The sequence below is a fragment of the Petromyzon marinus genome (assembly GCF_048934315.1).
Source record: "Petromyzon marinus isolate PM22_M1 ecotype Great Lakes invasive population chromosome 75 unlocalized genomic scaffold, UKy_Petmar_22M1.pri1.0 chr75_unloc.2, whole genome shotgun sequence".
Taxonomy (NCBI): domain Eukaryota; kingdom Metazoa; phylum Chordata; class Hyperoartia; order Petromyzontiformes; family Petromyzontidae; genus Petromyzon; species Petromyzon marinus.
The window spans coordinates 377,647-404,727 of record NW_027422614.1 but is presented as its reverse complement, the minus strand read 5'-3'; the positions used below and the strand labels follow the sequence as shown (position 1 = coordinate 404,727).

Sequence of the window (27,081 nt, the reverse complement as noted above, 5' to 3'; positions counted from 1 at the left end):
AACAACATTAACAACAACCACAACAACATTAACAACAACATTAACAACAACCACAACAACATCAATAACATCGACAACAACCACATCAACAACAACCACATCAACAACAACGACATCGTAATAACCACGAGGGGTTTACTCTTCAGCAAAGGTCTGTGTCTGTGAGTGGGTGGATGAGTGGGTGGGTGAGTGAGTGGGTGGTGAGTGAGTGGGTGGGTGAGTGGGTGGGTGAGTGGGTGAGTGAGTGGGTGAGTGGGTGAGTGAGTGAGTGGGTGGGTGAGTGAGTGGGTGAGTGAGTGGGTGGGTGAGTGGGGTGGGTGGGTGGGTGAGTGGGTGGGTGAGTGGGTGGGTGGGTGAGTGGGTGGGTGGGTGAGTGGGTGGGTGGGTGAGTGGGTGGGTGAGTGGGTGGGTGAGTGGGTGAGTGAGTGGGTGGGTGGGTGAGTGGGTGGGTGGGTGAGTGGGTGGGTGGGTGGGTGAGTGGGTGGGTGAGTGGGTGAGTGGGTGAGTGAGTGGGTGAGTGGGTGAGTGAGTGGGTGAGTAGGTGAGTGAGTGGGTGAGTGAGTGGGTGGGTGGGTGAGTGAGTGGGTGGGTGGGTGAGTGAGTGGGTGGGTGGGTGAGTGAGTGGGTGGGTGGGTGAGTGAGTGGGTGGGTGGGTGGGTGAGTGGGTGGGTGGGTGAGTGGGTGGGTGGGTGGGTGAGTGGGTGGGTGGGTGGGTGAGTGGGTGGGTGGGTGGGTGAGTGGGTGGGTGGGTGGGTGAGTGGGTGGGTGGGTGGGTGAGTGGGTGGGTGGGTGGGTGAGTGGGTGGGTGGGTGGGTGAGTGGGTGGGTGGGTGAGTGGGTGGGTGGGTGGTGGTGAGTGGGTGGGTGGGTGAGTGGGTGGGTGGGTGGGTGAGTGGGTGGGTGGGTGGGTGAGTGGGTGGGTGGGTGGGTGAGTGGGTGGGTGGGTGAGTGGGTGGGTGAGTGAGTGAGTGAGTTGTTGAGTGGGTGAGTGAGTGGGTGGGTGAGTGAGTGAGTGGGTGAGTGAGTGAGTGGGTGAGTGAGTGAGTGGGTGAGTGAGTGAGTGGGTGAGTGGGTGGGTGGGTGAGTGGGTGGGTGGGTGAGTGAGTGAGTGGGTGGGTGGGTGAGGGGGTGGTGAGTGGGTGAGTGGGTGGGTGGGTGAGGGGGTGGGTGAGTGGGTGAGTGGGTGGGTGGTGAGGGGGTGGGTGAGTGGGTGAGTGAGTGGGTGAGTGAGTGAGTGGGTGAGTGAGTGGGTGGGTGGGTGAGTGGGTGAGTGAGTGAGTGGGTGAGTGAGTGAGTGGGTGAGTGAGTGAGTGGGTGAGTGAGTGGGTGAGTGGGTGGGTGGGTGAGTGGGTGGGTGGGTGAGGGGGTGGGTGGGTGAGGGGGTGGGTGAGTGGGTGAGTGGGTGGGTGGGTGAGGGGGTGGGTGAGTGGGTGAGTGAGTGAGTGGGTGAGTGGGTGAGTGAGTGGGTGAGTGGGTGGGTGAGTGAGTGAGTGGGTGAGTGGGTGAGTGAGTGGGTGAGTGGGTGAGTGAGTGGTGAGTGGGTGAGTGAGTGGGTGAGTGAGTGGGTGAGTGAGTGGGTGAGTAGGTGAGTGGGTGGGTGAGTGGGTGGGTGGTGAGTGAGTGGTGAGTAAGTGGGTGAGTGGGTGGTGAGTGGGTGGTGAGTGAGTGGTGAGTGGGTGGTGAGTGAGTGAGTGGGTGAGTGAGTGAGTGGGTGAGTGAGTGGGTGAGTGAGTGAGTGGGTGAGTGGGTGGGTGAGTGGGTGGGTGAGTGGGTGGGTGAGTGAGTGGGTGGGTGAGTAGGTGAGTGGGTGGGTGAGTGGGTGGGTGAGTGGGTGAGTGAGTGGGTGGGTGAGTGAGTGGGTGAGTAGGTGAGTGGGTGGGTGAGTGGGTGAGTGGGTGGGTGAGTGGGTGAGTGAGTGGGTGAGTGGGTGAGTGGGTGGGTGAGTGAGTGGGTGAGTGGGTGGGTGAGTGGGTGAGTGAGTGGTGAGTGGATGAGTGGGTGAGTGGGTGAATGAGTGGGTGGGTGAGTGGGTGGGTGAGTAGGTGAGTGGGTGGGTGAGTGAGTGGGTGGTGAGTGAGTGGTGAGTGAGTAAGTGGGTGAGTGGGTGGTGAGTGAGTGGTGAGTGAGTGGTGAGTGAGTGAGTGGGTGAGTGAGTGAGTGGGTGAGTGAGTGGGTGAGTGGGTGGGTGAGTGGGTGGGTGAGTGAGTGGGTGAGTGAGTGGGTGGGTGGGTGAGTGAGTGAGTGGGTGAGTGAGTGAGTGGGTGAGTGGGTGAGTGAGTGGGTGGGTGAGTGGATGGGTGAGTGGGTGGGTGAGTGAGTGGGTGGGTGGGTGAGTGAGTGAGTGGGTGAGTGAGTGGGTGAGTAGGTGAGTGGGTGGGTGAGTGGGTGGGTGAGTGGGTGAGTGAGTGGGTGAGTGAGTGGGTGGGTGAGTGGGTGGGTGAGTGAGTGGGTGGGTGAGTGAGTGGGTGAGTAGGTGAGTGGGTGGGTGAGTGGGTGGGTGAGTGGGTGAGTGAGTGGGTGAGTGGGTGGGTGAGTGAGTGGGTGAGTGGGGTGAGTGGGTGGGTGAGTGGGTGAGTGAGTGAGTGGGTGAGTGAGTGGTGAGTGGATGAGTGGGTGAGTGAGTGAGTGAGTGGGTGAGTGAGTGGGTGAGTGGGTGGGTGAGTAGGTGAGTGGGTGGGTGAGTGGGTGGGTGGTGAGTGAGTGGTGAGTGAGTAAGTGGGTGAGTGGGTGGTGAGTAGGTGGTGAGTGAGTGGTGAGTGAGTGGTGAGTGAGTGGTGAGTGAGTGAGTGGTGGTGAGTGGGTGGGTGAGTGAGTGGGTGGGTGAGTGAGTGGGTGAGTAGGTGAGTGGGTGGGTGAGTGGGTGGGTGAGTGGGTGAGTGAGTGGGTGAGTGGGTGGGTGAGTGAGTGGGTGAGTGGGTGAGTGGGTGGGTGAGTGGGTGAGTGAGTGAGTGGGTGAGTGAGTGGTGAGTGGGTGAGTGGGTGGGTGGGTGAGTGGGTGGGTGGGTGAGGGGGTGGGTGGGTGAGGGGGTGGGTGAGTGGGTGAGTGGGTGGGTGGGTGAGGGGGTGGGTGAGTGGGTGAGTGAGTGAGTGGGTGAGTGGGTGAGTGAGTGGGTGAGTGGGTGGGTGAGTGAGTGAGTGAGTGGGTGGGTGAGTGGGTGAGTGAGTGGGTGAGTGGGTGAGTGAGTGGTGAGTGGGTGAGTGAGTGGGTGAGTGAGTGGGTGAGTGAGTGGGTGAGTGGGTGGGTGAGTAGGTGAGTGGGTGGGTGAGTGGGTGGGTGGTGAGTGAGTGAGTGAGTTGTTGAGTGGGTGAGTGAGTGGGTGGGTGAGTGAGTGAGTGGGTGAGTGAGTGAGTGGGTGGGTGGGTGAGGGGGTGGGTGAGTGGGTGAGTGGGTGGGTGGGTGAGGGGGTGGGTGAGTGGGTGGGTGGGTGAGGGGGTGGGTGAGTGGGTGAGTGAGTGGGTGAGTGAGTGAGTGGGTGGGTGAGTGAGTGGGTGGGTGGGTGAGGGGGTGGGTGAGTGGGTGAGTGGGTGGGTGGGTGAGGGGGTGGGTGAGTGGGTGAGTGGGTGGGTGGGTGAGGGGGTGGGTGAGTGGGTGAGTGAGTGGGTGAGTGAGTGAGTGGGTGGGTGGGTGAGTGGGTGGGTGGTGAGTGAGTGAGTGAGTTGTTGAGTGGGTGAGTGAGTGGGTGGGTGAGTGGGTGGGTGGGTGAGTGAGTGAGTGGGTGGGTGAGGGGGTGGGTGAGTGGGTGAGTGGGTGGGTGGGTGAGGGGGTGGGTGAGTGGGTGAGTGGGTGGGTGGGTGAGGGGGTGGGTGAGTGGGTGAGTGAGTGGGTGAGTGAGTGAGTGGGTGGGAGTGAGTGAGTGGGTGGGTGGGTGAGTGGGTGAGTGAGTGAGTGGGTGAGTGAGTGAGTGGGTGAGTGAGTGAGTGGGTGAGTGAGTGAGTGGGTGAGTGAGTGAGTGGGTGAGTGAGTGAGTGGGTGAGTGAGTGGGTGAGTGGGTGGGTGGGTGAGTGGGTGGGTGGGTGAGGGGGTGGGTGGGTGAGGGGGTGGGTGAGTGGGTGAGTGGGTGGGTGGGTGAGGGGGTGGGTGAGTGGGTGAGTGAGTGAGTGGGTGAGTGGGTGAGTGAGTGGGTGAGTGGGTGGGTGAGTGAGTGAGTGGGTGGGTGAGTGGGTGAGTGAGTGGGTGAGTGGGTGAGTGAGTGGTGAGTGGGTGAGTGAGTGGGTGAGTGAGTGGGTGAGTGGGTGGGTGAGTAGGTGAGTGGGTGGGTGAGTGGGTGGGTGGTGAGTGAGTGGTGAGTGAGTAAGTGGGTGAGTGGGTGGTGAGTAGGTGGTGAGTGAGTGGTGAGTGAGTGGTGAGTGAGTGGGTGAGTGAGTGGGTGGGTGAGTGGGTGGGTGAGTGAGTGGGTGGGTGAGTGAGTGGGTGAGTAGGTGAGTGGGTGGGTGAGTGGGTGGGTGAGTGGGTGAGTGAGTGGGTGAGTGAGTGGGTGAGTAGGTGAGTGGGTGGGTGAGTGGGTGGGTGGTGAGTGAGTGGTGAGTGAGTAAGTGGGTGAGTGGGTGGTGAGTGGGTGGTGAGTGAGTGGTGAGTGGGTGGTGAGTGAGTGAGTGGGTGAGTGAGTGAGTGGGTGAGTGAGTGGGTGAGTGAGTGAGTGGGTGAGTGGGTGGGTGAGTGGGTGGGTGAGTGGGTGGGTGAGTGAGTGGGTGGGTGAGTAGGTGAGTGGGTGGGTGAGTGGGTGGGTGAGTGGGTGAGTGAGTGGGTGGGTGAGTGAGTGGGTGAGTAGGTGAGTGGGTGGGTGAGTGGGTGAGTGGGTGGGTGAGTGGGTGAGTGAGTGGGTGAGTGGGTGGGTGAGTGAGTGGGTGAGTGGGTGGGTGAGTGGGTGAGTGGGTGAGTGAGTGGTGAGTGGATGAGTGGGTGAGTGGGTGGGTGAGTAGGTGAGTGGGTGGGTGAGTGGGTGGGTGAGTGGGTGAGTGAGTGGGTGAGTGGGTGGGTGAGTGAGTGGGTGAGTGGGTGAGTGGGTGGGTGAGTGGGTGAGTGAGTGAGTGGGTGAGTGGGTGGGTGAGTGAGTGGGTGGGTGAGTGAGTGGGTGAGTAGGTGAGTGGGTGGGTGAGTGGGTGGGTGAGTGAGTGGGTGAGTAGGTGAGTGGGTGGGTGAGTGGGTGGGTGAGTGGGTGAGTGAGTGGGTGAGTGAGTGGGTTGGGTGAGTGGGTGGGTGAGTGAGTGGGTGGGTGAGTGAGTGGGTGAGTAGGTGAGTGGGTGGGTGAGTGGGTGGGTGAGTGGGTGAGTGAGTGGGTGAGTGGGTGGGTGAGTGAGTGGGTGAGTGGGTGAGTGGGTGGGTGAGTGGGTGAGTGAGTGAGTGGGTGAGTGAGTGGTGAGTGGATGAGTGGGTGAGTGGGTGAGTGAGTGAGTGAGTGGGTGAGTGAGTGGGTGAGTGGGTGGGTGAGTAGGTGAGTGGGTGGGTGAGTGGGTGGGTGGTGAGTGAGTGGTGAGTGAGTAAGTGGGTGAGTGGGTGGTGAGTAGGTGGTGAGTGAGTGGTGAGTGAGTGGTGAGTGAGTGGGTGAGTGAGTGGGTGGGTGAGTGGGTGGGTGAGTGAGTGGGTGGGTGAGTGAGTGGGTGAGTAGGTGAGTGGGTGGGTGAGTGGGTGGGTGAGTGGGTGAGTGAGTGGGTGAGTGGGTGGGTGAGTGAGTGGGTGAGTGGGTGAGTGGGTGGGTGAGTGGGTGAGTGAGTGAGTGGGTGAGTGAGTGGTGAGTGGGTGAGTGGGTGGGTGGGTGAGTGGGTGGGTGGGTGAGGGGGTGGGTGGGTGAGGGGGTGGGTGAGTGGGTGAGTGGGTGGGTGGGTGAGGGGGTGGGTGAGTGGGTGAGTGAGTGAGTGGGTGAGTGGGTGAGTGAGTGGGTGAGTGGGTGGGTGAGTGAGTGAGTGAGTGGGTGGGTGAGTGGGTGAGTGAGTGGGTGAGTGGGTGAGTGAGTGGTGAGTGGGTGAGTGAGTGGGTGAGTGAGTGGGTGAGTGAGTGGGTGAGTGGGTGGGTGAGTAGGTGAGTGGGTGGGTGAGTGGGTGGGTGGTGAGTGAGTGAGTGAGTTGTTGAGTGGGTGAGTGAGTGGGTGGGTGAGTGAGTGAGTGGGTGAGTGAGTGAGTGGGTGGGTGGGTGAGGGGTGGGTGAGTGGGTGAGTGGGTGGGTGGGTGAGGGGGTGGGTGAGTGGGTGAGTGGGTGGGTGGGTGAGGGGGTGGGTGAGTGGGTGAGTGAGTGGGTGAGTGAGTGGGTGGGTGGGTGAGTGAGTGGGTGGGTGGGTGAGGGGGTGGGTGAGTGGGTGAGTGGGTGGGTGGGTGAGGGGGTGGGTGAGTGGGTGAGTGGGTGGGTGGGTGAGGGGGTGGGTGAGTGGGTGAGTGAGTGGGTGAGTGAGTGAGTGGGTGGGTGGGTGAGTGGGTGGGTGGTGAGTGAGTGAGTGAGTTGTTGAGTGGGTGAGTGAGTGGGTGGGTGAGTGGGTGGGTGGGTGAGTGAGTGAGTGGGTGGGTGAGGGGGTGGGTGAGTGGGTGAGTGGGTGGGTGGGTGAGGGGGTGAGTGAGTGGGTGAGTGGGTGGGTGGGTGAGGGGGTGGGTGAGTGGGTGAGTGAGTGGGTGAGTGAGTGAGTGGGTGGGTGAGTGAGTGGGTGGGTGGGTGAGTGGGTGAGTGAGTGAGTGGGTGAGTGAGTGAGTGGGTGAGTGAGTGAGTGGGTGAGTGAGTGAGTTGTTGAGTGAGTGAGTGGGTGAGTGAGTGAGTGGGTGAGTGAGTGAGTGGGTGAGTGAGTGGGTGAGTGGGTGGGTGGGTGAGTGGGTGGGTGGGTGAGGGGGTGGGTGGGTGAGGGGGTGGGTGAGTGGGTGAGTGTGGGTGGGGGGTGAGGGGGTGGGTGAGTGGGTGAGTGAGTGAGTGGGTGAGTGGGTGAGTGAGTGGGTGAGTGGGGGAGTGAGTGAGTGTGGGTGGGTGAGTGGGTGAGTGAGTGGGTGAGTGGGTGAGTGAGTGGTGAGTGGGTGAGTGAGTGGGTGAGTGAGTGGGTGAGTGGGTGGGTGAGTAGGTGAGTGGGTGGGTGAGTGGGTGGGTGGTGAGTGAGTGGTGAGTGAGTAAGTGGGGTGAGTGGGTGGTGAGTAGGTGGTGAGTGAGTGGTGAGTGAGTGGTGAGTGAGTGGGTGAGTGAGTGGGTGGGGTGAGTGGGTGGGTGAGTGAGTGGGTGGGTGAGTGAGTGGGTGAGTAGGTGAGTGGGTGGGTGAGTGGGTGGGTGAGTGGGTGAGTGAGTGGGTGAGTGAGTGGGTGAGTAGGTGAGTGGGTGGGTGAGTGGGTGGGTGGTGAGTGAGTGGTGAGTGAGTAAGTGGGTGAGTGGGTGGTGAGTGGGTGGTGAGTGAGTGGTGAGTGGGTGGTGAGTGAGTGAGTGGGTGAGTGAGTGAGTGGGTGAGTGAGTGGGTGAGTGAGTGAGTGGGTGAGTGGGTGGGTGAGTGGGTGGGTGAGTGGGTGGGTGAGTGAGTGGGTGGGTGAGTAGGTGAGTGGGTGGGTGAGTGGGTGGGTGAGTGGGTGAGTGAGTGGGTGGGTGAGTGAGTGGGTGAGTAGGTGAGTGGGTGGGTGAGTGGGTGAGTGGGTGGGTGAGTGGGTGAGTGAGTGGGTGAGTGGGTGAGTGGGTGGGTGAGTGAGTGGGTGAGTGGGTGGGTGAGTGGGTGAGTGGGTGAGTGAGTGGTGAGTGGATGAGTGGGTGAGTGGGTGAATGAGTGGGTGGGTGAGTGGGTGGGTGAGTAGGTGAGTGGGTGGGTGAGTGAGTGGGTGGTGAGTGAGTGGTGAGTGAGTAAGTGGGTGAGTGGGTGGTGAGTGGTGGTGAGTGAGTGAGTGAGTGGGTGAGTGAGTGAGTGGGTGAGTGAGTGGGTGAGTGGGTGGGTGAGTGGGTGGGTGAGTGAGTGGGTGAGTGAGTGGGTGGGTGGGTGAGTGAGTGAGTGGGTGAGTGAGTGAGTGGGTGAGTGGGTGGGTGGTGAGGGGGTGGGTGAGTGGGTGAGTGAGTGAGTGGGTGAGTGGGTGAGTGAGTGGGTGAGTGGGTGGGTGAGTGAGTGAGTGGGTGGGTGAGTGGGTGAGTGAGTGGGTGAGTGGGTGAGTGAGTGGTGAGTGGGTGAGTGAGTGGGTGAGTGAGTGGGTGAGTGGGTGGGTGAGTAGGTGAGTGGGTGGGTGAGTGGGTGGGTGGTGAGTGAGTGGTGAGTGAGTAAGTGGGTGAGTGGGTGGTGAGTAGGTGGTGAGTGAGTGGTGAGTGAGTGGTGAGTGAGTGGGTGAGTGAGTGGGTGGGTGAGTGGGTGGGTGAGTGAGTGGGTGGGTGAGTGAGTGGGTGAGTAGGTGAGTGGGTGGGTGAGTGGGTGGGTGAGTGGGTGAGTGAGTGGGTGAGTGAGTGGGTGAGTAGGTGAGTGGGTGGGTGAGTGGGTGGGTGGTGAGTGAGTGGTGAGTGAGTAAGTGGGTGAGTGGGTGGTGAGTGGGTGGTGAGTGAGTGGTGAGTGGGTGGTGAGTGAGTGAGTGGGTGAGTGAGTGAGTGGGTGAGTGAGTGAGTGGGTGAGTGGGTGGGTGAGTGGGTGGGTGAGTGGGTGGGTGAGTGAGTGGGTGGGTGAGTAGGTGAGTGGGTGGGTGAGTGGGTGGGTGAGTGGGTGAGTGAGTGGGTGGGTGAGTGAGTGGGTGAGTAGGTGAGTGGGTGGGTGAGTGGGGTGAGTGGGTGGGTGAGTGGGTGAGTGAGTGGGTGAGTGGGTGAGTGGGTGGGTGAGTGAGTGGGTGAGTGGGTGGGTGAGTGGGTGAGTGGGTGAGTGAGTGGTGAGTGGATGAGTGGGTGAGTGGGTGAATGAGTGGGTGGGTGAGTGGGTGGGTGAGTAGGTGAGTGGGTGGGTGAGTGAGTGGGTGGTGAGTGAGTGGTGAGTGAGTAAGTGGGTGAGTGGGTGGTGAGTGAGTGGTGAGTGAGTGGTGAGTGAGTGAGTGGGTGAGTGAGTGAGTGGGTGAGTGAGTGGGTGAGTGGGTGGGTGAGTGGGTGGGTGAGTGAGTGGGTGAGTGAGTGGGTGGGTGGGTGAGTGAGTGAGTGGGTGAGTGAGTGAGTGGGTGAGTGGGTGAGTGAGTGGGTGGGTGAGTGGATGGGTGAGTGGGTGGGTGAGTGAGTGGGTGGGTGGGTGAGTGAGTGAGTGGGTGAGTGAGTGGGTGAGTAGGTGAGTGGGTGGGTGAGTGGGTGGGTGAGTGGGTGAGTGAGTGGGTGAGTGAGTGGGTGGGTGAGTGGGTGGGTGAGTGAGTGGGTGGGTGAGTGAGTGGGTGAGTAGGTGAGTGGGTGGGTGAGTGGGTGGGTGAGTGGGTGAGTGAGTGGGTGAGTGGGTGGGTGAGTGAGTGGGTGAGTGGGTGAGTGGGTGGGTGAGTGGGTGAGTGAGTGAGTGGGTGAGTGAGTGGTGAGTGGATGAGTGGGTGAGTGGGTGAGTGAGTGAGTGAGTGGGTGAGTGAGTGGGTGAGTGGGTGGGTGAGTAGGTGAGTGGGTGGGTGAGTGGGTGGGTGGTGAAGTGAGTGGTGAGTGAGTAAGTGGGTGAGTGGGTGGTGAGTAGGTGGTGAGTGAGTGGTGAGTGAGTGGTGAGTGAGTGGGTGAGTGGGTGGGTGAGTGGGTGGGTGAGTGAGTGGGTGGGTGAGTGAGTGGGTGAGTAGGTGAGTGGGTGGGTGAGTGGGTGGGTGAGTGGGTGAGTGAGTGGGTGAGTGGGTGGGTGAGTGAGTGGGTGAGTGGGTGAGTGGGTGGGTGAGTGGGTGAGTGAGTGAGTGGGTGAGTGAGTGGTGAGTGGGTGAGTGGGTGGGTGGGTGAGTGGGTGGGTGGGTGAGGGGGTGGGTGGGTGAGGGGGTGGGTGAGTGGGTGAGTGGGTGGGTGGGTGAGGGGGTGGGTGAGTGGGTGAGTGAGTGAGTGGGTGAGTGGGTGAGTGAGTGGGTGAGTGGGTGGGGTGAGTGAGTGGAGTGGGTGGGTGAGTGGGTGAGTGAGTGGGTGAGTGGGTGAGTGAGTGGTGAGTGGGTGAGTGAGTGGGTGAGTGAGTGGGTGAGTGAGTGGGTGAGTGGGTGGGTGAGTAGGTGAGTGGGTGGGTGAGTGGGTGGGTGGTGAGTGAGTGGTGAGTGAGTAAGTGGGTGAGTGGGTGGTGAGTGGGTGGTGAGTGAGTGGTGAGTGGGTGGTGAGTGAGTGAGTGGGTGAGTGAGTGAGTGGGTGAGTGAGTGGGTGAGTGAGTGAGTGGGTGGGTGAGTGGGTGGGTGAGTGGGTGGGTGAGTGGGTGGGTGAGTGAGTGGGTGGGTGAGTAGGTGAGTGGGTGGGTGAGTGGGTGGGTGAGTGGGTGAGTGAGTGGGTGGGTGAGTGAGTGGGTGAGTAGGTGAGTGGGTGGGTGAGTGGGTGAGTGGGTGGGTGAGTGGGTGAGTGAGTGGGTGAGTGGGTGAGTGGGTGGGTGAGTGAGTGGGTGAGTGGGTGGGTGAGTGGGTGAGTGGGTGAGTGAGTGGTGAGTGGATGAGTGGGTGAGTGGGTGAATGGGTGGGTGGGTGAGTGGGTGGGTGAGTAGGTGAGTGGGTGGGTGAGTGAGTGGGTGGTGAGTGAGTGGTGAGTGAGTAAGTGGGTGAGTGGGTGGTGAGTGAGTGGTGAGTGAGTGGTGAGTGAGTGAGTGGGTGAGTGAGTGAGTGGGTGAGTGAGTGGGTGAGTGGGTGGGTGAGTGGGTGGGTGAGTGAGTGGGTGAGTGAGTGGGTGGGTGGGTGAGTGAGTGAGTGGGTGAGTGAGTGAGTGGGTGAGTGGGTGAGTGAGTGGGTGGGTGAGTGGATGGGTGAGTGGGTGGGTGAGTGAGTGGGTGGGTGGGTGAGTGAGTGAGTGGGTGGAGTGAGTGGGTGAGTAGGTGAGTGGGTGGGTGAGTGGGTGGGTGAGTGGGTGAGTGAGTGGGTGAGTGAGTGGGTGGGTGAGTGGGTGGGTGAGTGAGTGGGTGGGTGAGTGAGTGGGTGAGTAGGTGAGTGGGTGGGTGAGTGGGTGGGTGAGTGGGTGAGTGAGTGGGTGAGTGGGTGGGTGAGTGAGTGGGTGAGTGGGTGGGTGAGTGGGTGAGTGAGTGAGTGGGTGAGTGAGTGGTGAGTGGATGAGTGAGTGAGTGAGTGGGTGAGTGGGTGGGTGAGTGAGTGAGTGGGTGAGTGGGTGGGTGAGTAGGTGAGTGGGTGGGTGAGTGGGTGGGTGGTGAGTGAGTGGTGAGTGAGTAAGTGGGTGAGTGGGTGGTGAGTGGGTGGTGAGTGAGTGGTGAGTGAGTGGTGAGTGGGTGAGTGAGTGGGTGAGTGGGTGGGTGAGTGAGTGGGTGAGTGAGTGGGTGGGTGAGTGAGTGGGTGAGTAGGTGAGTGGGTGGGTGAGTGGGTGGGTGAGTGGGTGAGTGAGTGGGTGAGTGGGTGAGTGGGTGGGTGAGTGGGTGAGTGAGTGGGTGAGTGGGTGGTGAGTGAGTGGGTGAGTGGGTGAGTGGGTGGGTGAGTGGGTGAGTGAGTGAGTGGGTGAGTGAGTGGTGAGTGGATGAGTGGGTGAGTGGGTGAGTGAGTGAGTGGGTGAGTGAGTGGGTGAGTGGGTGGGTGAGTAGGTGAGTGGGTGGGTGAGTGGGTGGGTGGTGAGTGAGTGGTGAGTGAGTAAGTGGGTGAGTGGGTGGTGAGTGGGTGGTGAGTGAGTGGTGAGTGAGTGGTGAGTGAGTGAGTGGGTGAGTGAGTGGGTGAGTGGGTGAGTGAGTGGGTGAGTGAGTGGGTGAGTGGGTGGGTGAGTGAGTGGGTGAGTGAGTGGGTGGGTGAGTGAGTGGGTGAGTAGGTGAGTGGGTGGGTGAGTGGGTGGGTGAGTGGGTGAGTGAGTGGGTGAGTGGGTGAGTGAGTGGGTGGGTGAATGGGTGAGTGAGTGAGTGGGTGAGTGAGTGGATGAGTGGGTGAGTGAGTGGGTGAGTGAGTGGGTGAGTGAGTGGGTGAGTGAGTGGGTGAGTAGGTGAGTGGGTGGGTGAGTGGGTGGGTGGTGAGTGAGTGGTGAGTGAGTAAGTGGGTGAGTGGGTGAGTGGGTGGTGAGTGGGTGGTGAGTGAGTGGGTGGTGAGTGAGTGAGTGGGTGGTGGGTGAGTGGGTGAGTGAGTTAGTGGGTGGTGGGTGAGTGAGTGGTGAGTGGGTGGATGAGTGAGTGGGTGAGTTTGTCGGTGGTGAGTGAGTAGGTGGGTGAGTGAGTGGGTGAGTGAGTGGGTGAGTGGTGAGTGGTGAGTGAGTGAGTAGTGAGTGGATGAGTGAGTGGATGAGTTAGTGGGTGAGTTAGTGGGTGGTGAGTGAGTGGGTGAGTGGCTGAGTGAGTGAGTGGGTGAGTGAGTGAGTGAGTGGGTGAGTGAGTGGGTGGGTGAGTGGGTGGGTGGGTGAGTGAGTGAGTGGGTGGGTTAGTGGGTGGTGAGTGAGTGGGTGGTGAATAGGTGGTGAGTGAGTGGAGTGGGTGGGTGAGTGAGTGAGTGAGTGGGTGAGTGAGTGAGTGGGTGAGTGTGTGGGTGAGTGAGAGGGTGAGTGAGAGGGTGAGTGAGAGGGTGAGTGAGAGGGTGAGTGAGAGGGTGAGTGAGAGGGTGAGTGAGAGGGTGAGTGAGTGAGTGAGAGGGTGAGTTGGTGAGAGGGTGAGTGAGTGAGAGGGTGAGTGAGTGAGAGAGTGAGTGGGTGGTGTGTAAGTGGTGAGTGAGTGGAGTGAGTGGGTGGGTGAGTGAGTGGTGAGAGAGTGAGTGAGTGAGTGTGGTGGGTGAGTGGGTGGGTGAGTAGATGAGTGGGTGAGTGAGTGGGTAGGTGAGTGAGTGAGTGGGTGAGTGGGTGGGTAGGTGAGTGGATGACTGAGCGGTAAGTGGTTTAGTGAGTGGTGAATGGGGTGGGTGAGTGGATGAGTGAGCGGTAAGTGGTTTAGTGAGTGGTGAATGGGGTGGGTGAGTGGATGAGTGAGCGAGTGAGTGGATGAGTGAGTGGGTGAGTGAGTGAGTGGATGAGTGAGCGCGTGAGTGGATGAGTGAGTGGGTGAGTGGGTGAGTGAGTGAGTGAGTGGATGAGTGAGCGAGTGAGTGGGTGAGTGAGTGGATGAGCGAGTGAGTGGATGAGTGAGCGAGTGAGTGGGTGAGTGAGTGGATGAGTGAGCGAGTGAGTGGATGAGTGAGTGGGTGAGTGGATGAGTGAGCGAGTGAGTGGATGAGCGAGTGAGTGGATGAGTGAGCGAGTGAGTGGATGAGTGAGTGGATGCGTGAGTGAGTGAGTGGATGCGTGAGTGGGTGAGTGGGGTGGGTGAGTGAATGAATGAGTGGGTGCATTAATGAGTGGATGAATGAATGAGTGGATGAATGAGTGTGTGTATGAATGAGTGGATGAATGAGTGTGTGGGTGTATGAATGAGTGTGTGGGTGTATGAATGGGTGGATGAATGAGTGTGTATGAATGAATGTGTGTATGAATGAAAGTGTGTGTTTGTATGAATGAGTGTGTGGGTGTATGAATGAATGAGTGGATGTATGAATGATTGAGTGTATGAATGAGTGGATGAATGAGTGGATGTATGAATGATTGGGTGTATGAATGAATGAATGAGTGGATGTATGAATGAGTGGATGAATTAATGTGTGTATGAATGAGTGGATGAATGAGTGTGTATGAATGAGTGTGTGGGTGTATGAATGAGTGTGTATGAATGAATGAGTGGATGAATGAATTAGTGTATGAATGAATGTGTGTGAGTGTATGAATGAGTGTGTGAGTGTATGAATGAGTGTATGAATGAATGAGTGTGAGTATGAATGAGTGTATGAATGAATGTGAGTGTGTGAATGAATGAGTGTGTGAGTGTATGAATGAGTGTATGAATGAGTGTGTCAGTGTATGAATAAGTGTGTGAGTGTATGAATGAGTGTATGAATGAGTGTGTGAGTGTATGAATGAGTGTATGAATGAGTGTATAAATGAATGCGTGTGTGAGTGTATGAATGAATGAGTGAATGAATGAGTGTGTGAGTGTATGAATGAGTGTATGACTGAATGAATGTTTGAGTGTATGAATGAGTGTATGAATGAATGAATGAGTGTGAGTGTATGAATGAGTGTATGAATGAATGAGTGTGTGAGTGTATGAATGATTGTATGAATGAATGAGTGTATGAATGAGTGTGTGAGTGTATGAATGATTGTATGAATGAATGAGTGTATGAATGAGTGTGTGAGTGTGTGAATGAGTGTATGAATTAATGAGTGTGTGAATGAAAGTATGAATTAATGAGTGTGTGAATGAAAGTATGAATTATTGAGTGTGTGAATGAAATGATGCCGCTGCTGCTCGCTAACAGCACTTGCCCCAACATCCCGCGTGGGCCACTGGGTCGACCTTTGCCCCCTACGTGTGCTGTGTGACTCCCGGCCGTCTTTGTATCTCCCCTCGTGGTGGGGCCTCAGGGCATGGCGCTCCGTCTGCTGGCCAGAGCGGTCTGCAGGGTGGTGGTGAGCGGTGAGTTGGCAACCCAGCAGCATCATCAGCAGCAGCATCAGCAGCAGTAGTAGTATCAGCAGCATCAGCAGCAGCAGCATCATCAGCAGCATCAGCAGCAGCAGCAGCTGCATTAGTATCAGCAGCATCAGCAGCAGTAGTAGTATCAGCAGCAGCATCAGCAGCAGCATCAGCAGCATCAGCAACAGCAGGATCATCAGCAGCAGCATCAGCAGCATCATCAGCAGCAGCACCATCAGCAGCACCATCAGCAGCAGCATCAGCAGCAGCAGCATCAGCAGCATCAGCAGCTGCATTAGTATCAGCAGCAGCATCATCAGCAGCAGCATCATCAGCAGCAGCATCAGCATCATCACAGCAGCAGCAGCAGCTGCATTAGTATCAGCAGCAGCAGCATCAGCAGCAGCTGCATTAGTATCAGCAGCACCAGCAGCAGCAGCAGCATCAGCATCATCAGCAGCATCAGCAGCTGCTGCATTAGTATCAGCAGCAGCATCATCAGCATCATCATTACCAGCATCATCAGCATCATCATTACCAGCAGCATCATTACCAGCATCATCATTACCAGCATCATCAGCATCATCATTACCAGCAGCATCATTACCAGCATCATCATTACCAGCATCATCAGCATCATCATTACCAGCAGCATCATTACCAGCATCATCAGCAGCATCATCATTACCAGAATCATCATTACCAGCATCATCAGCATCATCAGCAGCATCATCATTACCAGAATCATCATTACCAGCATCATCAGCATCATCATCATTACCAGCATCATTACCAGCAGCATCATTACCAGCATCATCAGCATCATCATCATCAGCATCATCATTACCAGCATCATCATCATCAGCATCATTATTACCAGCATCATCATCATCAGCATCATTACCAGCAGCATTATTACCAGCATCAGCATCATCAGCATCATTACCAGCAGCATTATTACCAGCATCAGCATCATCATTACCAGCATCACCATCATCAGCATCATCATTACCAGCATCATTATTACCAGCATCATTATTACCAGCATCATTATTACCAGCATCATTATTACCAGCATCATTATTACCAGCATCATTATTACCAGCATCATTATTACCAGCATCATTATTACCAGCATCATCATCAGCAGCATCATTACCAGCATCACCATCATCAGCATCATCATCACCAGCATCATTATTACCAGCATCATTATTACCAGCATCATTATTACCAGCATCATTATTACCAGCATCATCATCAGCAGCATCATTACCAGCATCATTACCAGCATCAGCAACATCATCAGCAGCAGCATCATTACCAGCATCATCAGCAGCAGTATCATTATACCAGCATCATCATCAGCAGCATCATTACCAGCATCATCATTACCAGCAGCATCATTACCAGCATCATCAGCAGCATCATCATTACCATCATCAGCAGCAGCATCATTACCAGCATCATCAGCAGCAGAATCATTACCAGCATCATCAGCAGCAGCATCATTACCAGCATCATCAGCAGCAGCATCATTGCGACTGTGTGTGTGTGACTGTGTGTATGACTGTGTGTGTGACTGTGTGTGTGACTGTGTGTGTGTGACTGTGTGTGTGACTGTGCCCCAGGCTGCGAGGAAGCTGTGACGCTCCACTCGCCGCGTCTCCATCGCTGCTACACGAGAGGTCGCCAAGGTCACGTGACCAGCCCAGCAGGTCAGGGGTCAGGGTGGCAGCCAGGATGGCTACCTCGCCCGGTACGCAGGAGGTCGTGGGTTCCATCCCGACCCTGATGAGATGTTAACTACCTCGCCTGGTACACAGGAGGTCGTGGGTTCTATCACGACCCTGATGAGATGTTAACTACCTCGCCTGGTATACAGGAGGTCGTGGGTTCTATCACGACCCTGACGAGATGTTAACTACCTCGCCTGGGTGTATGGGTCTCTATGAGTATGGGTCTCTGTGTGTCTGTATGGGTCTCTATGAGTATGGGTCTCTGTGTGTCTATGGGTCTCTGAGTTTGTGTCTATGTGTCTCTATGAGTATGGGTCTCTGTGGGTGTGTATGGGTCTCTATGAGTGTGGGTCTCTATGTGTCTCTATGTGTAGGGTCTCTGTGTGAGTCTCTATGAGTGTGGGTCTCTATGTGTACAGGTCTCTATGGGTCTCTATGAGTGTGGGTCTCTGTGTGTCTACGGGTCTCTATGAGTATGGCTCTCTGTGTGAGTCTCTATGAGTGTGGGTCTCTATGAGTGTGGGTCTCTATGTGTCTCTATGTGTAGGGTCTCTGTGGATTCGATGGCTCCGTAGGAACGTGCGTTCAGAGTATCGGCAAAGTCACCGCAGCGCCGAGTGAGTGGTACTGACCAGTACTCACCAGTACTCACCGGTACTGGTGAGTACTGGTGAGTGGTACTCACCAGTACCACTCACCAGTACCGGTGAGTACTGGTGAGTGGTACTCACCAGTAATCACCAGGACCACTCACTTACCTCCCCCCCCGCCCCTCCCCCCTGCCCCCAGCAGTGACGTGGCCACAGCGCTGGCTCGTCCTGGACCCGGTGCTGGAGGAGGCCCTGGTACCGAGACGTCTAGCACTGTCCCCTCTGGAGAGCTGGGTTAGCGCCCAGCATCAGCAGCAGCAGCATCAGCAGCAGCATCAGCAGCAGTGTCATCAGCATCATCATCAGCGTCATCATCATCATCAGGAGATGATTCTCCCATCATCGTCACCGTCGGGTGTTGCAATGGACGAGGTGAGTCTCAAAGTCGCTCACTCAGCGGGTTCACGGTGACCGTGTGGGTGGGTGGGTGTGTGGGTGGGTGTGTGGGTGGGTGGGTGTGTGTGTGGGTGGGTGTGTGGGTGTGTGGGTGGGTGTGTGGGTGGGTGGGTGTGTGGGTGGGTGGGTGTGTGGGTGGGTGTGTGTGTGTGGGTGTGTGTGTGGGTGGGTGTGTGGGTGGGTGTGTGGGTGGGTGTGTGGGTGGGTGTGTGGGTGGGTGGGGTTCACGGTGACCGTGTGGGTGGGTGGGTGTGTGGGTGGGTGGGGTTCACTGTGGCCGTGTGGGTGGGTGGGTGTGTGGGTGGGTGTGTGTGTGGGTGGGTGTGTGGGTGGGTGGGTGTGTGGGTGGGTGTGTGGGTGGGTGTGTGGGTGGGTGGGGTTCACGGTGACCGTGTGGGTGGGTGGGTGTGTGGGTGGGTGGGGTTCACTGTGGCCGTGTGGGTGGGTGGGTGGGTGTGTGGGTGGGTGGGGTTCACAGTGACCGTGTGGGTGGGTGTGTGGGTGGGGTTCACGGTGGCCGTGAGGGTGGGTGGGGTTCACGGTGTGTCTCACCGTGTGTGCATGTGTGTGCGTGTGCGTGTGTCTCTGTGTGTGTGTGTGTCTCTGTGTGCGTGCGTGTGCGTGTGTGTGTGTCTGTGTGTGTGTGTGTCTCTGTGTGTGTGTGTGTACGTGCGTGTGCGTGTCTCTGTGTCTCTGTGTGTGTGCGTGTGTCTCTGTGTGTGTGCGTGTGTCTCTGTGTGTGTGTGTCTCTGTGTGCGTGTGTCTCTGTGTGCGTGTGTCTCTGTGTGCGTGTGTGCGTGCGTGTGCGTGTGTGTGTGTGTCTGTGTGTGTGTGTATCTCTGTGTATGTGTGTCTGTGTGCGTGTGTACGTGTGTCTCTGTGTGGGTGTGTCTCTGTGTGTGTGCGTGTCTCTGTGTGTGTGTGTGTAGAACCCCGGAGTGGAACCCGTGGTGGTTCCCGCTCAGGTCCCCGGGGCGATCCCCCTGAAGGCCCAGTCGGTCCTCAAGATCCGTCGCCGCAAGATGAACCACCACAAGTACCGGAAGCTCACCCAGCGCATGAGGTTCCATCGGCGTGGAATCGTCAGGCGTAGAGCGATACGGAAGCAGGTGGCCACTCGCTCGCCAGTAACACTCACCACTACCACTCACCACTCACCAGTAACACTCACCACTCACTCACCAGTAACACTCACCAGTATCACTCACCAGTAACACTCACCAGTATCACTCACCACTCACTCACCAGTAACACTCACCACTCACCAGTATCACTCACCACTCACCAGTTTCACTCGCTCACCAGTAACACTCACCACTCACCAGTAACACTCACCAGTATCACTCACCACTCACTCACCACTACCACTCACCAGTAACACTCACCAGTATCACTCACCACTCACTCACCAGTATCACTCACCAGTATCACTCACCAGTAACACTCACCACTCACCAGTATCACTCACCAGTAACACTCACCACTCACCAGTATCACTCACCACTCACTCACCAGTATCACTCACCAGTATCACTCACCAGTATCACTCACCAGTATCACTCACCAGTACCACTCACCACTCACTCACCAGTATCACTCACCACTCACTCACCACTACCACTCACCAGTAACACTCACCACTCACTCACCAGTACCACTCACCAGTAACACTCACCACTCACTCACCACTACCACTCACCAGTAACACTCACCAGTACCACTCACCACTCACTCACCACTCACTCACCAGTAACACTCACCACTCACCAGTTTCACTCGCTCACCAGTAACACTCACCAGTATCACTCACCACTCACTCACCACTACCACTCACCAGTACCACTCACCACTCACTCACCAGTACCACTCACCAGTATCACTCACCAGTATCACTCACCAGTATCACTCACCACTCACCAGTATCACTCACCAGTATCACTCACCACTCACCAGTACCACTCACCAGTATCACTCACCAGTTTCACTCACCACTCACCAGTATCACTCACCAGTAACACTCACTCACCAGTACCACTCACCAGTAACACTCACCAGTACCACTCACCAGTATCACTCACCACTCACTCACCACTACCACTCACCAGTAACACTCACCACTCACTCACCAGTACCACTCACCAGTATCACTCACCAGTATCACTCACCAGTATCACTCACCAGTATCACTCACCACTCACTCACCACTACCACTCACCAGTAACACTCACCACTCACTCACCACTACCACTCACCAGTAACACTCACCACTCACTCACCACTCACCAGTATCACTCACCAGTATCACTCACCACTCACTCACCAGTAACACTCACCACTCACTCACCACTCACCAGTAACACTCACCAGTAACACTCACCACTCACTCACCACTCACCAGTAACACTCATCACTCACCAGTATCACTCACCAGTATCACTCACCACTCACTCACCACTCACCAGTAACACTCACCAGTATCACTCACCACTCACCAGTATCACTCACCACTACCACTCACCACTCACTCACCAGTAACACTCACCACTCACTCACCACTACCACTCACCAGTAACACTCACCACTCACCAGTACCACTCACCACTACCACTCACCACTACCACTCACCAGTAACACTCACCAGTATCACTCACCACTCACCAGTATCACTCACCACTCACTCACCACTCACCAGTATCACTCACCAGTATCACTCACCACTCACCAGTTTCACTCACCACTCACTCACCACTACCACTCACCAGTAACACTCACCACTCACTCACCACTCACCAGTAACACTCACCACTCACTCACCACTCACCAGTACCACTCACCAGTATCACTCACCAGTATCACTCACCACTCACTCACCAGTATCACTCACCACTCACTCACCAGTATCACTCACCAGTATCACTCACCACTCACTCACCACTCACTCACCAGTAACACTCACCACTCACCAGTACCACTCACTCACCACTCACCAGTATCACTCACCAGTATCACTCACCACTCACCAGTTTCACTCACCACTCACTCACCACTACCACTCACCAGTAACACTCACTCACCACTCACCAGTACCACTCACCAGTATCACTCACCAGTATCACTCACCACTCACTCACCAGTATCACTCACCACTCACTCACCAGTATCACTCACCAGTATCACTCACCACTCACTCACCACTCACTCACCAGTAACACTCACCACTCACCAGTACCACTCACTCACCACTCACCAGTATCACTCACCAGTATCACTCACCACTCACCAGTTTCACTCACCACTCACTCACCACTACCACTCACCAGTAACACTCACTCACCACTCACCAGTATCACTCACCAGTATCACTCACCAGTATCACTCACCAGTAACACTCACCACTACCACTCACCAGTATCACTCACCAGTTTCACTCACCACTCACTCACCAGTATCACTCACCAGTAACACTCACCACTACCACTCACCACTACCACTCACCAGTATCACTCACCACTCACCAGTATCACTCACCACTCACTCACCACTCACCAGTATCACTCACCAGTACCACTCACCAGTACCACTCACCACTCACTCACCACTCACCAGTATCACTCACCACTCACTCACCACTCACTAGTAACACTCACCAGTACCACTCACCAGTACCACTCACCAGTATCACTCACCACTCACCAGTACCACTCACTCACCACTCACCAGTATCACTCACCACTCACCAGTACCACTCACTCACCACTCACTAGTACCACTCACCAGTACCACTCACCAGTACCACTCACCAGTACCACTCACCAGTACCACTCACCAGTATCACTCACCAGTATCACTCACCACTCACCAGTACCACTCACTCACCAGTACCACTCACCAGTACCACTCACTCACCACTCACCAGTATCACTCACCACTCACCAGTATCACTCACCATTATCACTCACCAGTATCACTCACCACTCACCAGTACCACTCACTCACCACTCACTCACCACTCACCAGTACCACTCACCAGTACCACTCACCACTCATTCACCACTCACTCACCACTCACCAGTAACACTCACTCACCACTCACCACTACCACTCACCAGTACCGCTCACCACCACTCACTCACCAGTAACACTCACCACTCACTCACCACTCACTCACCAGTACCACTCACCACTCATTCACCACTCACTCACCACTCACCAGTAACACTCACTCACCACTCACCACTACCACTCACCAGTACCGCTCACCACCACTCACTCACCAGTAACACTCACCACTCACTCACCACTCACTCACCAGTACCACTCACCAGTATCACTCACCAATACCACTCACCACTCACTCACCAGTACCACTCACCAGTATCACTCACTCACCACTCACCAGTACCACTCACTCACCACTCACCAGTATCACTCACCAGTATCACTCACCACTACCACTCACTCACCAGTACCACTCACTCACAAGGGGGTGAGTGAGTGAGTGAATGAGTGGGTGGGTCAGTGAATGAGTGCGTGGGTGAGTGAGTGAGTCAGTGAATGAGTGCGTGGGTCAGTGAATGAGTACGTGGGTGAGTGAGTGAGTCAGTGGATGGGTTTGTGCTTGGATGAGTGAATGAGTGGGTGGGTTTTTGAATGAGTGGGTGAGTGAGTGAGTCAGTGAATGGGTTTGTGCACGATTGGGTGAATGAGTGAATGAGTGAGTGGGTGGGTGAGTGAATGAGTGCGTGGGTGAGTGAGTGAGTCAGTGAATGAGTGCATGGGTCAGTGAATGAGTACGTGGGTGAGTGAGTCAGTGGATGGGTTTGTGCTTGAATGAGTGAATGAGTGGGTGGGTCAGTGAATGAGTGCGTGGGTGAGTGAGTGGATGGGTTTGTGCACGATTGGGTGAATAAGTGAGTGAGTGAGTGAATGAGTGGGTGGGTCAGTGAATGAGTACGTGGGTGAGTGAGTGAGTCAGTGGATGGGTTTGTGCTTGAATGAGTGAATGAGTGGGTGGGTCAGTGAATGAGTGCATGGGTGAGTGAGTGAGTCAGTGGATGGGTTTGTGAGTGAATGAGTGAATGAGTGAGTGAATGAATCAGTGTACATGCCAAGTGATGGCCTTCATAGGCACTGCTGCTGCTACTCGCGACTCACAGCACTTGCCCCGACAGTCTGTTGAAGGCTACACGGGGGACCTTTGTCTGTGTGTGTCTGTTTGTCACTGTGTGTCACTGTGTGTCTGTGTGTGTCACTGTGTGTCTGTGTGTGTCTGTGTGTGTGTGTGTGTCTGTTTGTCACTGTGTGTCTGTGTGTGTGTCTGTGTGTGTCTGTATGTCACTGTGTGTCTGTGTGTGTGTCTGTGTGTCACTGTGTGTCTGTGTGTGTGTGTCTGTGTGTGTGTGACTGTGTGTGTGTGACTGTGTGTGTGTGTGACTGTGTGTGTGTGACTGTGTGTGTGTGACTGTGTCTGTGTGTGTGACTGTGTCTGTGTGTGTGACTGTGTCTGTGTGTGTGTGACTGTGTGTGTGTGTGACTGTGTGTGTGTGTGACTGTGTGTGACTGTGTGTGTGTGACTGTGTGTGTGTGTGACTGTGTGTGTGTGACTGTGTGTGTGACTGTGTGTGTGTATGTGACTGTGTGTGTGTATGTGACTGTGTGTGTGTGTGTGACTGTGTGTGTGTGTGTGACTGTGTGTGTGTGACTGTGTGTGTGTGTGACTGTGTGTGTGTGTGACTGTGTGTGTGTGTGTGACTGTGTGTGTGTGTGTGACTGTGTGTGACTGTGTGTGTGACTGTGTGTGTGACTGTGTGTCTGTGTGTGTGACTGTGTGTGTGTGTGACTGTGTGTGTGTGTGACTGTGTGTGTGTGTGACTGTGTGTGTGTGACTGTGTGTGTGACTGTGTGTGTGACTGTGTGTGTGACTGTGTGTGTGACTGTGTGTGACTGTGTGTGTGTGTGTGACTGTGTGTGTGTGTGTGACTGTGTGTGTGTGTGTGACTGTGTGTGACTGTGTGTCTGTGTGTGTGTCTGTGTGTGTGACTGTGTGTGTGTGTGTGACTGTGTGTGTGTGTCTGTGTGTGTGTCTGTGTGTGTCTGTGTGTGTGTCTGTGTGTGTGTGACTGTGTGTGTCTGTGTGTGTGTGTGTGTCTGTGTGTGTGTGTCTGTGTGTGTGTCTGTGTGTGTGTCTGTGTGTGTGTGTCTGTGTGTGTGTGTGTGTCTGTGTGTGTGTGTCTGTGTGTGTGTCTGTGTGTGTGTCTGTGTGTGTGTGTCTGTGTGTGTGTCTGTGTGTGTCTGTGTGTGTGTCTGTGTGTGTGTGACTGTGTGTGTCTGTGTGTGTGTGTGCGTGTGTCTGTGTATGTGTGTGTGTCTGTGTGTGTGTGTGTGTCTATGTCTGTGTGTGTGTAGAGGAAGTTCGAGAAGGATCTAGAGAAGGTTTGGACGAGCGCAGGCTTGGAGGAGTCGCCCCAAGGGTGGAAAATGCCGAAGATCTACCACTTCTCTGGCTCACGCAAACCCCTACACAAGAAGTAGTGTGGGCGAGCGAGCGGGTGGGTGAGCGGGTGGGTGAGCGGGTGGGAGAGCGAGCGAGTGGGCGAGCGGGCGGGTGAGCGGGTGGGTGAGCGAGCGAGTGGGCGAGCGGGCGGGTGAGCGAGCGGGGGGGTGAGCGAGCGGGTGGGCGAGCGGGGGGGTGAGCGAGCGGGTGGGCGAGCGAGGGAGTGAGCGAGGGAGTGAGCGAGCGAGTGGGCGAGCGGGCGGATGAGCGAGCGGGGGGGGTGAGCGAGCGGATGGGCGAGCGAGGGAGTGGGCGAGCGGGTGGGTGAGCGGGTCGCAGGCCAAGTCGCTCGCTCGCCCGCCCAAACGCTCACCCCACGAACCCACTCATTCACTCACTCGCCCACTCGTCCAGTGACGGTGGTGATGCGCGAGTCGGTGGGTGACTTTTATGGGTGGCCGCCGGGGCGAGCGAGCGGGCGTGCGGGCGGGCGAGCGAGTCACTCGCACGCTCACTCGCACGCTCACTCGCACGCTCACTCGCACGCTCACTCGCACGCTCACTCGCCCACGAACCCACGGGAGTTTAATAAACGACTTCCACGGCGACTCTGAACTGGTGTCTTTTATTTGTCCACGTGAAGCTTTCGTGACTGCAGGGATTCCATATTCTTGGTTCTTACGGTTAAAGTCACCGCCGCCGCGTAGATAGGAGAAACGATAAAATAATAAAAATATAAAACAATAAAATTATTGTACAACAATAAAATTATTATTCTTGGTTCTTTCAGTTAAAGTCACCGCCGCGTAGATAGGGGAAACGATAAAATAATAAAAATATAAAACAATAAAATTATTGTAAAACAATAAAATTATTATTCTTGGTTCTTTCGGTTAAAGTCACTGCCACGTAGATAGGGGAAACAATAAAATAATAAAAATATAAAACAATAAAATTATTGTAGAACAATAAAATTATTATTCTTGGTTCTTTCGGTTAAAGTCACCACATAGAAGGAAACCAATAAAATAATAAAAATATAAAACAATAAAATTATTGTAAAACAATACAATTATTAATCTTGGTTCTTTCGGTTAAAGTCACCACGTAGGTAGGGGAAACAATAAAATAATAAAAAATATAAAACAATAAAATTATTGTAAAACAATAAAATTATTATTCTTGGTTCTTTCGGTAAAGTCACCACCGCCACGTAGATAGGGGAAACAAAATAATAAAAATATAAAACAATAAAATTATTGTAGAACAATAAAATTATTATTCTTGGTTCTTTCGGTTAAAGTCACCACATAGAAGGGAACCAATAAAATAATAAAACAATAAAATTGTAAAACAATAAAATTATTATTCTTGGTTCTTTCGGTAAAGTCACTGCCGCGTAGATAGGGAAACAATAAAATAATAAAAATATAAAACAATAAAATTATTGTAAAACAATAAAATTATTATTCTTGGTTCTTTCGGTAAAGTCACCACCGCCACGTAGATAGGGGAAACAAAATAATAAAAATATAAAACAATAAAATTATTGTAGAACAATAAAATTATTATTCTTGGTTCTTTCGGTTAAAGTCACCGCCACGTAGATAGGGGAAACAATAAAATAATAAAAATATAAAACAATAAAATTATTGTAGAACAATAAAATTATTATTCTTGGTTCTTTCAGTTAAAGTCACCGCCGCGTAGATAGGGGAAACAATAAAATAATAAAAATATAAAACAATAAAATTATTGTAAAACAATAAAATTATTATTCTTGGTTCTTTCGGTAAAGTCACTGCCACGTAGATAGGGGAAACAATAAAATAATAAAAATATAAAACAATAAAATTATTGTAGAACAATAAAATTATTATTCTTGGTTCTTTCGGTTAAAGTCACCACATAGAAGGAAACCAATAAAATAATAAAAATATAAAACAATAAAATTATTGTAAAACAATAAAATTATTAATCTTGGTTCTTTCGGTTAAAGTCACCACCACGTAGGTAGGGGAAACAATAAAATAATAAAAAATATAAAACAATAAAATTATTGTAAAACAATAAAATTATTATTCTTGGTTCTTTCGGTAAAGTCACCACCGCCACGTAGATAGGGGAAACAATAAAATAATAAAAATATAAAACAATAAAATTATTGTAGAACAATAAAATTATTATTCTTGGTTCTTTCGGTTAAAGTCACCACATAGAAGGGAACCAATAAAATAATAAAAATATAAAACAATAAAATTGTAAAACAATAAAATTATTATTCTTGGTTCTTTCGGTAAAGTCACTGCCACGTAGATAGGGGAAACAATAAAATAATAAAAATATAAAACAATAAAATTATTGTAAAACAATAAAATTATTATTCTTGGTTCTTTCGGTTAAAGTCACCACCGCCACGTAGATAGGGGAAACAATAAAATAATAAAAATATAAAACAATAAAATTATTGTAAAACAATAAAATAATTATTCTTGGTTCTTTCGGTTAAAGTCACCGCCGCCGCGTAGATAGGGAAACAATAAAATAATAAAAATATAAAACAATACAATTATTGTAGAACAATAAAATTATTATATTCTTAGTTTTTTCGGTAAAGTCACGTTGAAGAGAAACAACAAAATAATAAAATATATATAAAACAATAAAAAAATTCTCACGACGTTTCGACCATAACTCAAACGGTCATCTTCAGGTGTGTTGGTTTGCATAAATTTATTTTTAAACGGCGCATTTATTTATTTATAAAAAAAACGTTAGCGTCACGCGCAGCGATTTGGCAGTTTGCCCAGGACTAGTCCATCTATATTCTGAAAAGAGGAGGGGGGAGACGAAATTTTTTATAATGTATGCTGTCTGAAAGCCACTGTAAGCGTGAACAATCAATTAAGAACTGAAATGGTTTATCAAATCTTTCCAATGATTGCTAAGATAGAATCCATCTTCTCGGTTGAAATTGTCTCTGTGCTTGTATATGTGGATAGCCTCATGAACGAATCTCTCATGGAAGCCAGATGGCTTACAAAGAACCTCTGTCTTGGAAAAGTCAATGGCATGTGAGCCTACTGAATTAGAACAATGATCTGCTATGGCCGAGGTGTTGGTCCTACCGTGTTTAAGGTCTGCTTTGTGTTCACGAATGCGGTCCGAGACATGGCGTTTGGTTTCTCCAATGTAACTACTACCACAGAGGCAACTTAGTTTGTAGACACCAGGGTATTGTATGTCCGGAATCACATCTTTTACAGACGGAACCAGATCACGGATTTTATGTAATGTGTTGAAACGGACCTGGATCTTGTGTTTATTCAAGATTTTGGAGATCTTTTTTGTGAT

General features: G+C 53.8%; 1 protein-coding gene across 3 annotated transcripts in view; it reads left to right on the top strand.

Moving 5' to 3' along the window:
• AURKAIP1 (aurora kinase A interacting protein 1) overlaps positions 1-24,335 on the top strand; it is a 28,805-nt gene extending 4,470 nt beyond the window's left edge. The window contains exons 1-6 of one of the 3 annotated variants that reach the window (XM_076058460.1): positions 12-151; positions 14,398-14,449; positions 16,081-16,167; positions 16,981-17,210; positions 18,164-18,343; positions 23,640-24,335. In XM_076058460.1, coding sequence (XP_075914575.1) covers positions 14,401-14,449; positions 16,081-16,167; positions 16,981-17,210; positions 18,164-18,343; positions 23,640-23,765 — 672 coding nt within the window. In that variant the 5' untranslated portion in view covers positions 12-151; positions 14,398-14,400 and the 3' untranslated portion in view covers positions 23,766-24,335. Of the gene's footprint in view, positions 1-11; positions 152-14,397; positions 14,450-16,080; positions 16,168-16,977; positions 17,211-18,163; positions 18,344-23,639 lie in introns of those variants that run through there. The other 2 variants (XM_076058458.1, XM_076058459.1) reach the window with 2 other exon arrangements.
• The last annotated feature ends 2,746 nt before the right edge of the window (positions 24,336-27,081 follow it).